The 13,608-nt window shown below is 49.5% G+C and overlaps 1 protein-coding gene across 1 annotated transcript in view; it reads left to right on the top strand.

Moving 5' to 3' along the window:
- Positions 1-13,499, top strand: part of CPD (carboxypeptidase D) — a 28,071-nt gene extending 14,572 nt beyond the window's left edge. The window contains exons 7-21 of the mRNA XM_072882669.1: positions 368-535; positions 1,621-1,730; positions 2,186-2,288; positions 2,757-2,899; positions 3,493-3,662; positions 4,260-4,571; positions 5,803-5,998; positions 6,281-6,416; positions 7,237-7,386; positions 7,826-7,921; positions 8,016-8,080; positions 8,241-8,372; positions 8,756-8,941; positions 9,256-9,355; positions 10,382-13,499. Of these exons, the coding sequence (XP_072738770.1) occupies positions 368-535; positions 1,621-1,730; positions 2,186-2,288; positions 2,757-2,899; positions 3,493-3,662; positions 4,260-4,571; positions 5,803-5,998; positions 6,281-6,416; positions 7,237-7,386; positions 7,826-7,921; positions 8,016-8,080; positions 8,241-8,372; positions 8,756-8,941; positions 9,256-9,355; positions 10,382-10,608 (2,294 nt within the window). The 3' untranslated portion in view covers positions 10,609-13,499. The remainder of the gene's footprint in view (positions 1-367; positions 536-1,620; positions 1,731-2,185; positions 2,289-2,756; positions 2,900-3,492; positions 3,663-4,259; positions 4,572-5,802; positions 5,999-6,280; positions 6,417-7,236; positions 7,387-7,825; positions 7,922-8,015; positions 8,081-8,240; positions 8,373-8,755; positions 8,942-9,255; positions 9,356-10,381) is intronic.
- Positions 13,500-13,608: the final 109 nt, after the last annotated feature.

Consider the following 13,608-nt stretch of genomic DNA (forward strand, 5'->3'; position numbering starts at 1 on the left):
GGTTTAACAAAGAACTTGTCCGGCGGGTTTGAGAAGGTGAGCTCTGAGGTTTCTGCGGTTCTGACATCCGGCTGCTGGGGTTGTTCATGGTTCGCTGCCTTTCTTGCTATGGTCTGGCTGGCACTGAAAGCCTGTGCAAACAGCCGCTGAAAGGGCCCTCGCACGCCTCTGTGCACAGAGCAGGCCTGTCGCTGAAGGAGGGTGTGGGTGTCCCCTCACTCTGGGGTGTAGGAAGCCAGGACCGTTGTGCTCTCTGCTGTCTTCCATTAATTGACAGTTGTAAGCTCTGTAGTTAAGAGGACAAAGCCTCTGCACCGAAGTGGGAACTTGCATAGGGCACAAGCTTGAACTTGTGTTTAATTTTCAGGAGACAGAGGAGGTACCGTTGGCAGAAACAACAGTAACAACTATGACCTGAACCGGAACTTCCCAGATCAGTTTTTCCATGTGGCAGACCCTCCACAGCCAGAAACTCTCGCTGTCATGACCTGGTTAAAGGCTTATCCATTTGTGCTCTCAGCAAACCTGCACGGAGGTATGGTAGCCAAACCGGGCTCCGTCCTTTGCACTGAGGTTCAAGGGATGGGAGTTTGCAGGGCTGTCTCCTTGGTGTTCTAGGCGTGAACTGAGGAGCTCTTGCAGAGAGCTCCCTGCCCTTGGCATTGCTGGGAAATGGCAGGAGCGAAGGCAGCCAGGTTCCTGCAACGGGGGTAAGGCCATTTCCAAAGGGCCTACACGAACAAAGAGTAACCCAAACCTTTTGTTCATGCTGCTGGAAGATGGATCAGAAGCTGGAAACAGAGGGTGAAAATCTTGTCCCCAAGCACATTTGTAGGGAGTTGAAGAGGCTGCTGGGAGGATCACAACCACTTCTCTGAAGGGAGCACATGCATTGGGGAGTAGCTAGCTCATTGCCTGTTGGGAGACGGGAATGGACCCTTGTCAGTGGCTGCTGAGCACCTGGATCTGTAATTTAATTATCTTTTTGGAGTGATCTAAATTAAGTCTCTGTATTACAGCTTATTCCCTAGACAGTTTGTCTGCTGTCTTGTAGCTGTGGTAACTTGCAGGTGGTTGCTTTGTGCTAGCATGTTTAATTTTGTCATGCAGAAGTACCGTGTGTGGGTACGAGGGAGCTGGCAGTTCTCCAGCAGCGGTGGTGTCTGGGGTTCCACGGTGCTATTAGTACAACTTGCTTAGGGAAAGCTTCAGTAAGCCAAAGATATTATAATCTGACAATGCTTGCAATAAACTCCAGAGGGCTGAAAAACTACAGCAGTTGGGCCAAGGGTACTATGCATGTTCTAGGAAATTCCTCCCCTTGCTTTCTCTCCTCTGTGAAAGCAATTATTATGAGGTTGTGCTCATCCCTCCTGCGTGTAAGAGCCAAACCTTTGATGTGTCATGGTTTGGGTTCACCTTCCCAACTGGGTGTGGTCTTATCTACTCCTGTACTTCTGTTGTTTCTTCTAGCCACTGGGCTTAATGCTTTGGTTAATGCCAAATCTTAAGAAACAGAAGACTTGGCACCCTTTGGAGCAAAAGAAAAACTTCCCCTATTAGGCTGAGGGATCACTTGGAAAGCGTGCAAGTACGAGTCAAAGCTTGTTTCCCCTGCAGGTTCTCTGGTGGTTAATTACCCCTTTGATGATGATGAACAAGGAATAGCCTTATACAGTAAATCCCCAGACGATGCTGTGTTTCAGCAGCTGGCGCTTTCCTATTCCAAGGTAAAGCTCTAACGGGAAAACAGGCACATCCTGCTGGGTTAACTCCTGACGCTGTCAGGAACCTCCTGAGTGGCTGGTAGAGGGTGCAGGCACTGTGGGCACCTGGTGTTGCAGGCACAGCAGGAGGGTCCTGTGGGAGGCTCGCGTTCCATCAGTGGATGTCCAGCGTCTTCTGTCTGCAGGCACTGTAGGAGGAGCGCTCTGTGCAGGCATGGGGGCCATACGCACTGGAGGGTGGTAGAAAATTCTGAAAACATGGGCCGGGAGGAGAGCAAGGATGTCTATGGGTTGTGGTTGGGTGTGGGTGCAGTCTGTTTGTGCTACAGCCGTACAAACACATGCCTGCATGAACCTCTGGGTTTGGCAACCCACGTGTGTGACTAATGTTAGAACAAAGGTGCCAGTGGCTGTAGAGTGCAGAGACTCAGCTTCACATGTTGCGTCTTGTTTTTTAGGAAAATACAAAGATGTATCAGGGAAGCCCTTGTAAGGATATGTATCCCACCGAGTACTTCCTGCATGGCATCACTAATGGGGCTCAGTGGTACAACGTTCCAGGTAAAGTAGACCTTAAATCTCTTGCACTGTTTGTCTCCAAGTTAATGCACGTGCAGCTTGAAGAATTTAGTCTGATCGGTCACAAACTCCGCATTGGTCAGCCCAGATTACTGGGACTCGGGTTTCTTTTTATAACCTCTTAAATAAAGTGCCCAGATAAAGCTATACCTGAGGGAAGGAATTTATAGTGTAGTTTTTCTGGCTATTAGCAAAATAGTTTCATAAAATTTTACAGCAGTATATTAACATGAAAGTTATTTACAAGAAGGATAGTTATTTGCTATTTTGGCATCCCTTTGAAGCTTGAATCTTGCCCTGTGTAAAAGCCTTCTCTCTTCAGCTGTAAAATGCATGCTGTAGTTTGTACTTCATCTTTCTCTACTATCCGATATATGGGGGGTTTTTTGAGCTGTAGTACAATTGCCTTCAGGAGACCTCATCAAAACGGTTTTTACATTCCTATTGTAGGTGGGATGCAAGACTGGAATTACTTGCATACGAACTGCTTTGAAGTGACCATTGAGTTGGGCTGTGTAAAATATCCAAAAGCTGAGGAGCTGCCAAAGTACTGGGAGCAGAACCGCCGATCTCTCCTCCAGTTCATGAAACAGGTGAGACGCTTTGACCCCAAGCAATTGCGTGAGCTGCCTCAGGGGTTTGCATTAGATGTGCCGGAATGAACAGGCTAATCTGCCGGCTGAAGCAGGTGCTGCTTCCTGGCCAGACTGGGTCCCTGCTCCACAGAAATCATCCCCATCAGAACATGTCTTGACTCTTCTCCCCTCCTTCTCAACATACCAAAAATCTGTATGGAAACAGCAGCCAGGGGATGCAGGTGTGGGCTTTTTATTTACCGCTACCTTGGTTTTCCCTACGCTGGAGTGGCCTTTATGTGCTGTTCCCATCTGAGTTCGGGCTGGTGGTAGTGCTGCACGCCTGGGGCATGCAAACAAAGGTGTGGAGCAAGGAGTGCTGTGGTGGCACCCTGAACAATTGCCCATTGTACTCATCAGGTGATCTTTGTCCGCACCACCTGCTGGCGAGTCTAACCTGAACCCTTTTGGAACACGTTGCTCCTCTGGGAATGCTGAACCTCCTGGGCTGGGAGCTGGTGGGATCTGGGTGTCAGTGATCCCACAGCAATGTGTGGGGTGGAAGGCAGAGCAAGGGCTGACACTCAGCAGGGCTCTGGGTCTGTGCTCAGGTTCACCACGGCGTCTGGGGATTTGTGCTGGATGCTGTGGATGGAAGGGGCATTCTCAATGCCACCATCAGCGTTGCCGACATCAACCATCCGGTGACCACCTACAAGGATGGAGACTACTGGCGCCTCTTGGTCCAGGGGACGTACAAAATCACAGCATCTGCCCGAGGGTGAGCGAGCCATGGCACAAGGACCAAACAGCTGTAGGACTGACTTCCCAGGCAGGAGTAGTCCCATCGCGTATGCCTACAGCAGATGTAGGCATGGGTGTTTCTCCTGCCCTCTGGCCTGTGCAGAGTTAGCAATATGATGCTACCCTGATGTCAAAGACTGCTCACCTGGTGCCGGCGTACAATCCATATCTTCCTTTGTTTGGAGGTGGTGTGGGGAAGCAGTTGATAACTCAGTGTCTTTAGAGGAAATTCTCTTGCAGGCAGCTGCCCACAGAAATGACTTCATCGCTTCAACCACTGCCAAAACCTTTTGCGTTAAAGCAGCCTGACTTGCTGTCCTGCCAGTCTGCCACGTAACCCTGCACCACCTGAGCCAAAAGCAGCTCAGTGCCATGTTGGGCCCTGAGCTGCTCCCTGTCCTCCTGCCATTCCCATGTCCCTTTGAAGTGTTCTTGCTCTTTGTTTTTATGCTTCTCACTTTTGACTGGGGAGCAGTAGCAGTCCCATGTGAGTGTCTATTCAGGAAGGGGGGTGGCTTGTTGTGTGAGGCCTTGAACCCCTGACGTTTCCTTGTGCCTTCTCTTCCCTGGGTAGGTATGATCCAGTCACTAAGACAGTGGAAGTTGGCAGCAAAGGTGGGGTGCAAGTCAACTTCAGTCTTTCACGGACGGACATCAAAGTGGAGGAGGGGAAGGTGCCAGTCTTGAACACCCCAGACACCAGCGACCCCAGCGAGAAGGAGTTTGAGACCCTAATCAAAGACCTCTCTGCTGAGAATGGCCTGGAGCACCTCCTGCTTACCTCCTCGGGGGATGTCTCTCCTTACCGATACCGCCCATACAAGGACCTCTCTGAGTTCCTCCGAGGCCTCTATCTGAACTACCCGCACATCACAAACCTCACCAGGTGAAAACTCAAAGCAGCAGTGCTCAGCTCCTCCCTGAGCAGCAGCCTGTGGTAGGGAAGCGGTGAAACGACGAGCCATGAACGCAGTGCAGAGATGGGGAGCCCGTCCTTCCCCTTCCCTGTCGTCCTTGAGTTCGAGGGAGCCCCGTGTGTAAGGGCACAGTGGCAGAGCACTGGCTGCAGGGACTCGCAGATGCACCCATGTGCTTTTTCCTGAGACATCATTTTACTGACTTAAACCTGGGGTGCCTGGGACTGGTGATATTCCCAGCATTGATATCCCAGGCTTCCGCAAATATCTCTGTTCCATGCTCTCTATTTCCTCTGCTTTCCAAATTGTTTCTCACATCCCCGCTAAAGAGTCCCCAGCAAAAGTGATCAAATTTGACTTACAAATCTCAAATGGCTTTTTTTGATTGTCTGCCTTCAGATTTTAATTCAATAGTGCAAGACATGTTTGAGTTAGCTTGCCCTGAGCCAAGGTCTCTGCCCTCCTGCAGGAGACCAGCTGTCTGCAGTCCTCTGCTTTCCTTTGTGACCTGTAGCACTTACCCTCTGTCAGCTTTAGAAAGCACAGATCTTTGTCGCAGGACCTCATTTGCTTGTTGCTACCAGGCACAACATGCTCATGTGCTGTCCCCGCTGGTGCCAAGGCTGCTTTTCTGATCTGTAGCCTCTATTGTCTGTCTAGTTGCATCAGCCCCGATTGTGTTCCCTGCTTTGCTTGCATTCAGTTTGCTAACTTAATGGCATGACTGTAGCAACAACTTCTGCATTACTGGAAATAGACCTGCTTTTGTCCTCTAAACGGGTGCTTTATAAATTAGTTTGATGTCCAGATGTATCCTGCTCCGAAGGAGAGAGAGAAAGAAAAAAACAAACAAACAAACAAAAAAACCCCCAACATTGGAAGCACAGAGGCATTTGGCAGTTCCACGTTTACGGTGATATAGGCTATATAGAGATATATGGAGCATTGGGCATCCTGTACATCTGGACCTGGACACATTCTTACACAGATGCTTGTGTTCAAACTGATGTTCATAGTGAATTTGGTTCCGTGCTGCTGCAAATCTCTCATGATGGGGTTGTGTTTTGTGTCATGTGTCTCTGCAGCCTCCTCATGGAGGTAGGCAGCAGTTCCTTTCCACACTGGGATTTCTCCATGAGGTCAGGCTAGGGGTCCGGCTCCGTTCCTGAGCTGATGCTCTGGTTTCTCATCTCTTGGCAGTTTGGGTCAGAGCGTCGAGTTCCGTCAGATCTGGTCCCTCGAAATATCCAACAAGCCCAACCAGTCTGAGCCTGAGGAGCCAAAGATCCGCTTTGTTGCTGGTATTCATGGAAATGCTCCCGTTGGTACAGAGCTGCTCCTGGCACTGGCAGAATTTCTTTGCATGAACTACAAGAAGAACGCTGCTGTTACAAAGGTGAGAAGCCAATGCAAGGGGCCATCTTGGAGCCCTGCAGTTATATCCTGAGAAAACAGTGCTCACCGGGAGAGACTTGTCTTGTTAACGGTGGCTTGTGGGTTGCAGCGATCCCACACATAATAGGGAGGTGTTGTGAAATCCGTGGGGCCAGTGGGAACCTCTGACTGCTGATATCAATATAAGCAGCAGTTCCTAGGATGAGATCCAGACAAATGAGATGTACAGAGAATGAACCCTACTAATTGCACTTTATGCACTGTTTCTCCTCCTTTTGTTCAGCTGATTGACCGAACACGGATTGTGATTGTGCCTTCCCTGAATCCAGACGGACGTGAGATAGCGCAGGAGAGAGGCTGCACATCGAAGATAGGCCAGACTAATGCTCATGGCAGAGATCTGGACACAGACTTCACAAGTAAAGTGAACTAAAGCAAAGTGATGTGTAGTGTCCCTGTAGAAATGCTGGCTGCTGTAGAAGCCTCCTGCTAGCTGCTCGAGGGTTGGGTGTAGCCCTTTGGTTACAGGGTCTACCTGTAAAGAGAGCAGCACTCCTGCCCTGGAGGCCAGGCAGCACAGCTGCTGGGAAGCTTCCAAAGCTTGGATCCCCCTTGCAGATGGTAATTTGCAGTCCCTTATTTGCAAGGCAAAGACAAAGCAGAGCTCTCTAGGAATAGTCCAGAGGTTGGACAACACCTAATGTATTTTTCCTGTTAATTGATTTCTTTCAACCCCCTATTTCTGAAAAAAATGCCCTCTGTTCATGCTCCCTGGAAACAGTCTCCTTTTTTCATGCTTTTCTGGTTTCCATGTAACTGCTTGCTGTATCCATAGCACTGTATCAGTGCTATGCCCACTCTTCTTGGGGATGAAGTGTTCTCTCTGCCAGGTTTGGCTGGGATCATCTCAAATGCTTTCATAAGAAAATGTCAGTTCAGTGACATTGAGGAGGGCAAACACACATGAAATACCCTCTGTATCACAAAAGTAAATAGCTTGGGGAAATAGTGGTCTGTCACGTTTGTTTAGCTTTGCAGATGAATTCCCCCATGGGTAGTGTGGCCTAGGTGCTTTATTTGATGTCAGGTGCATCTGCTGAGGTCTAACAAATACCTTTTAATGCATGCAGCAGACTTAATTTCAGACATAAACAAAGAATGTCCTTCTGCTGTCCTCTCAAATAGCAGAGGAAACTGTTGTCAACAGTTTCTTTTCTATTTTTTTGTTCTGATTTACAGGCAATTACTCCCGCTACTCGGGGACACGAGAGCCTGAGACCAAAGCCATCATAGAGAACTTGATATTGAAGCAGGATTTCAGCCTCTCTGTTGCACTAGATGGAGGATCTCTACTTGTCACTTACCCATATGATAAGCCAGCGCAGACAGGTATGACTAACTCCTCCAGGGCCTTGCACGCATAGTTACCCTTGGGCTGTCTCTGCAGAAGTTCATGTGACCACATGGTGTAAGAGCTTCTTGCGCTGGTGGTGTTCTATAGCCTCCTCTTGTGTTCAGCCCTCTGGATGTGGAGTTGGCAGTCTGTTAAATAAAGCTATAAAACCTCACAGGATTCAGCTAGGGATCAGTACACTTACCATTTCCATTCCTACAACAGTATTTCAACCTTTCCTCTGCCAAAGCCAGAATAAAGTCTGCTTTTGTTACCACCCCTCTGTGTTAGAGGAAATCTGGAATGCCCCTGAAACAATGTGTGTCACTGTTTAGTACAGGATCATGGTGTTAGAATGGGAATCTGCCCCTCCAGTGAATAGGAGCTGCACTCTCACTTTAGACTCTACAAAAAGTCTCACTTTTCTTTTTGTAGTGGAGAACAAAGAAACACTGAAGCATTTGGCATCTCTGTATGCAAACAACCATCCGCTGATGCATTTGGGCCAGCCAGGCTGTCCAAATAAGTCAGGTATGTTTGGTTGAATCCTTTAACCCCCACGTCAGCTTGTGCTAGACTCTGCTAGGAGCAGATCTGTCTGACAGCTGTGTTCTTGCTCTCATAGATGAGAATATTCCTGGTGGCGTGATCCGTGGCTCTGAATGGCACAGTCACTTGGGAAGTATGAAGGTACTTCATCATGGCACAAGGCTTTCCATCTCTGCTAAACAAGCATTAAAAAGCATATTTGTTCAGATGTCTGGGCAAAACTTCCCCACCTCCAGCTGCACTTTGCAAAGCTTTTTAAATACCACCTATTTTGTTCTAACTGTGGTTTTGGTTTTTGCAGGATTTCAGCGTTATGTTTGGTCATTGTCCTGAGATCACTGTTTACACCAGCTGCTGTTACTTCCCGAGTGCAGGGCAGCTTCCCGGCCTGTGGGCAGACCACAGGAAATCTCTCCTTAGCATGCTTGTGGAGGTGAGCCGCAGTCTGTGAGAGGAAATTCTGGCAAGGAGTGAAGGTAGTGGGACGGGGGAGAGGAAGAGAGCGGTATGGAGCGTCTTTGTGTTTTTATTGGTGCTGTGTAATTACAGTCGGTCAAAATTTAGACTGCTTGAGGAATGAATTGAACAGAGGCAGCAAGTGACCAGGAAATGTGTTGACATGACAGTTAAACCTCTCTGCTGTTTTGCCTCACGGTGGGCTGAGCAGTCCTTGCAGTATCGTGCACTTTTATTTATTATGGGGGTCAGGGATGGAGAATGGGCTGTATTTTGAGGGGAGGATTAGATCCTATTTTAGTTAGAAATGTGGCATACGCTTGGATCTGAATGTGAAGTGTTTGAAATGCTTTATTTCAGATTCATAAGGGAGTCCATGGGTTTGTCCAAGACAAGAGTGGCAAGGCAATTTCTAAAGCTACCATTGTTGTTAATGAAGGTTTGAGGGTCTATACTAAAGAAGGTGGCTATTTCCATGTGCTGTTGGCTCCAGGTTTGCATAACATCAATGTGATAGCCGAAGGGTACCAGCAGAAACATGTCAAGGTATGTGAATGTTTGTATTGGAGATCTTCCCCCTGCTCCCTGTCATATAAAGGCATCCCCTATTTGGGCTCTGCCTTGTTGGCAGTGTTTAGCTGCTCATTATGTGCCCAGGGTAGCTGTTTTCTGCCTTGATATAATGGATGGAGAATAATTTCCCAGCACAGCAGGGTTGTTTTGAGAAGTAGGTTTTCTTTCCGTTGCCCTTGTCTTTGGCATCTGCCTGGTCCTGCCCTGGTCAGCAAGTACCTCTCTTGTCTGGACACCTAACGAGGTGCAAGCTTTGAGACAGTCTGAGCTCTCCTATCTTTCTGCAGGTCTTTGTACGTCATGATGCACCCAGCTCTGTGTTCATTGTATTTGACACAGAAAACAGGATATTTGGTCTGCCAAGGGAGCTGATTGTAACTGTTGCAGGTAAAGTGACACTTTTGACCAAAGCTTTGAGCTTTGCTTTCTGTACCAGTTTGTGCTGACAATGACCCTTCTCTTCACTGAACTGGAAAAGTAGCCTGCGGACATAAGCCATCTCCTGCTTTCACAGAATCACAGAATCGTATAGGTTGGAAAAGACCCTTAAGATCATCGAGTCCAACCGTAAACCCAACACTACCAAGCCCACCACTACACCATGTCCCTAAGCACCTCATCCAAACAGCTTTTAAATACTTCCAGGGATGACGACTCAACCACTTCCCTGGGCAGCCTGTCCCAGTGCTTGATAACCCTTTCAGTGAAGTAAAATTTCCTAATATCCAGTCTAAATCTCCCCTGGCGCAACATGAGGCCATTTCCTCTTGTCCTATCACTTGTGACCTGGGAGAAGAGACCGACCCCCACCTCTACAGCCTCCTTTCAGGCAGTTGTAGGGAGCGATAAGGTCTCCCCTCAGCCTCCTTTCCCTTCTGAACACATGCTTGTCCTTGCAAACTGGTGCAAGAACCCTTGGATCTGCTGATGCTGGGCTGGCAGATGGGAGGGAGGGAGGAAGTAGAGAGTTGCAGGGGTCTGAAGGGTCCAGAATGGCCTTTGAGATGCCTGGAATGGGGAGAGCCTGTTTGTGCATAGAGCTGGGACCTAGGAGATCTTGCTTCTTCCCCAAGGTTTCGTTTGAGTGGTATGGCACCAGGGAAGTATTAAGAGATTTTTATTTTGTTGAGGTGGCAGCTGCTGGGGAAGCTAAAGTTGATACCCAGTGGTCTGCAGAGGAGCTCAGTGATGCTATCCTAGACTGTGAGTACAGAAAATAAAGCTAGTGCAGTGCTGCTCTGGGAGCAGCTCTCCTTGCATGGCATGTTTTCTGTGGCCTAGGAGGAAGGAGCAGGGTCACAGTGAAGTGAGGAAAGTGGTTGTGACTGTAGGAGGCAAGAGAGCTGGTGACAAGCCTATGAGTCTCTGGGGTGGGAGAACATGGCATTAACTTTAATGTCTTCTTTCTGGTAGGTGCAAGTATGTCTGCTCTGGTCCTCACTGCCTGTATCATCTGGTGTGTCTGCTCAATTAAGTCCAACAGACACAAGGATGGCTTCCACCGCCTCCGGCAGCACCACGACGATTATGAGGATGAAATCCGCATGATGTCCACTGGCTCAAAGAAGTCCCTCCTGAGCCATGAATTCCAGGATGAAACAGACACTGAAGAAGAAACATTGTACTCCAGCAAACACTGACACCTCCCGGGAAAGGAGGTTCTCATGGACCAGAGCGGTGGTGGGGGGCGATCCCTGTGGTTCAGTTTTGAAACATTAGCTTGCAGGATGTGTCCTCCAGAGGTGTAGGTGGCAGCTCCCAACTTCCCTCTGCTGTTTGCTCTGTCCCTATGTACGTGCAAATCAGTGGGTGTTGGAGGCTGTGTTTGGGCTAAGGACGTGGCTTGTTACATTTTTGGGTCAAGATCTGGAGGTTCATACGACATTGTTTGAAAGGCAACTTAGCAGGGTGGCCAGCAGAGTTCCTAGCACTTCCCCAGCATCTCAACACAGTGAGCAGATGGTGGGGAAGTGCCCCAAGACCTGCATGGGGTCGTAGTTACAACACTCCAAAGCAGTTTCTCTACCTGTCTTGATTTCACGTTTTCCACTCTGTACTCGGGGGAAGCCAAATCCTTCACTTGACTCCACATTCTGCAGAGCAGCCCTCGGAAAAAGACTGTACTTGGTTCTCAGCTGCTCCCTTGGAGCTTTTCCCCACTATGAGATGCTGTGGCCTGCTATGATCTGCAGTGGTTGTGGAGCACCTCTAATGTGTTGCTAGTTCCAGGCAGTGACTCGGCATCCTGAAACCTGGGGGAGATGACATCCATTCTTGATGTGAGCTGGAGAAAGGAGCAAATGTCAGAGCTTCAGACAACTCTGACAAAGTTCAGTTGCTTGCCAGCTCTGCTGTTCCTGACTTCTGGGGAAGAAAGACACTTTATCCCCATCACCCCTGGTTGCTTCTCATTTGTGTAGTAGACTTGGCCTTGGGGGTCTCATGTTTGCGTTACAACAGCGTGGCGTCTGAAAGAGCAACTGAAGGTTGTTCTAAGCAAATGGATAAACTGTGGTGGATACTGTAGAAAAGCAATCAGTTACTGACTCCACCTGATCAGTTTTGCTCAAGTCCACCACTATTCAGGAGGAAACAGTGAAGTCTGACCACTGCTTTGTATTTGAGCATGATTGGAGCAGCAGGGAGAGGTCATGGGAGTATCCATGGCCCAGCTTCAGTCTTAAATTTTGAAGAAAAGCTGCACCATTTGCCATTGTCCACCTAATACCATTTAGTGATCAGAGCACTTTGGAAACACTCTCTCATCAAGCTCTGGTGATGGTAGGCATCAAATTAGCCTACTGGCTTGGCTCTGTTCTGCTACTACAGCATCCCTGAAGTATGTAGCAAGAGCTCCACCTGCTTGTGTGTCTGCAGTTGTGTCCTGGGTGCAAGGCGTGAGGAAGGGCTGAACGGCTGTCCTGAAGGAGAAGGGAAAAGCAGCCAAATTCTGTTTTGTAGCACTTGGCAGGAAGTTGGAAAGAGGAGCCGCAGCATGCATCCCCAGGACACATTAGATTTGTGGGGAATAGAAGGGATGTCCAGAAGGGAAGAATGGCTGAAATGTTTGATTTCCAGAGCCTTTATGCATCTCTGACGTTCCTGTGCTTTCTGGGCAGAAGGCTGGGGTTAGAATAGGCACTTATTTTCTTGCTGCTCACTTTCTGTTTTAATTCTTGCCCCACTGACCCGAGCTCCAGGGTGCAGGAGCCTGGCACAGCAACGTCTTAGGCATCCAGTTTGCCCTGAGCTGATCCGTTCTTCATCAGCCTGGGGAGGTCCGCTAAGCAAAACCTGCACGTGGTGTCTACAGGGGGTGTTTGCACCCAAATGTATGATGGGGTCTGTTCTGCAGGGCTCTGGCCTGGTCTCCTCTGGGGGAGCAGTGCAGCAGGTTCCCTGTTGAAGGCTGCTGGGCCACATCACCTTGGGAAGGAGCTGTTCCTTGCCTCTGCGTGTGGTAGATGCCCTTCTGGAACCACATGCCTGTGGCCATACTGCCATGCTCATCGTCTCAGCAGCTGCGTGCTGATTTTGTGCAGCTATCTGGAGGGACAAAGATAACCCTTGGACACCAGTATACCTTCTTCCTTGTTCCACGGGGAATTATATTGCAAGAAGCACGTGATAAGATCTGGCTGGGGAGGTGTGCTGGGAACAGGGAGGTGAGGCTGAGCGTTCCCCGGTCTCCTGTCCTGCATCCCTGTGGCGTGAAAGAGCTGCTCTTGTTGCCTCCGGTCTGCAGGAGCCATGAACATCCCTGTGCCTACTCCCAGCTCATCGTGCTGAGCAGGGGATGGGGTTTGGTCCTGGGCCGTGACCCTTTTCCGTGTGTGATGGGCTGCAGCATGCAATAGTGTTAACCCTGCCTAATTTCTGAACTTTTCCTGCTTCTGAGGGCTTTAATATAAAACCCCAGCTGTGTGTCTTGTTAAAGTTGAGTTTGCAAAGGGCTGTTTGGGCTCTGTTTGCTCTGGCAGCAGGTAACGGACTGAGCTGGCCTTGCTTTGCCCCACTAGCAATAAATCTCCCTAGGAACTGGCCCTTTGCCTCTGAGAGTGCGTTTTGCAATTAGCGTGGAGTAGGTGCGTACTTTTAAGGTGAGTGGATTTGAGATGTTTTGCAAACGTGTGAGGCTTTTCTACGCGGCAGGACCAGGTGGGGTCTCTGGCTCTCGCTCCATGCTCGGAGCTGCAGCGAGTAAGCGCTGGGGCTTTGTTGCCAGTTTTGGGAAGGCAGGAGCAGTCTCCCCTCGCCATCAGTCTGTCTGTCTGTCTGTCCGTCCATCTGCGGGAGTGCCTGTGCCGCTTCTGGCGAGGAGCTGGTCCCATGCGGGTGCTTGTCCCCGGAGCGTGTCGGTCCGTGCACTGTGCCTTCAAATGTACGTTTTTAAAAGGGACTTGAATCGCCTTTTCCTGGAAGCGGGACGGGGCGGCGTGAGGCGAGGCCTGGCTCTGCCCTCAGCCGGGCCCTCTGTTTTTTACCTGTATACTGAGATCCAATAATCTGTATAAAACTATTTTGATGTCCACCGGGGTTGTCTCGTTCTTCCTACAACGGGCACTGGGGGCTCGGGGCTGCAGGGAGGACGCTGGGCGGTCGGGGGGCCGGGGCCGGGGCGAGGCGCCGCCCAGCCGCTG

Source organism: Ciconia boyciana, chromosome 17 (genome assembly GCF_034638445.1).
Source record: "Ciconia boyciana chromosome 17, ASM3463844v1, whole genome shotgun sequence".
Taxonomy (NCBI): Eukaryota; Metazoa; Chordata; class Aves; order Ciconiiformes; family Ciconiidae; genus Ciconia; species Ciconia boyciana.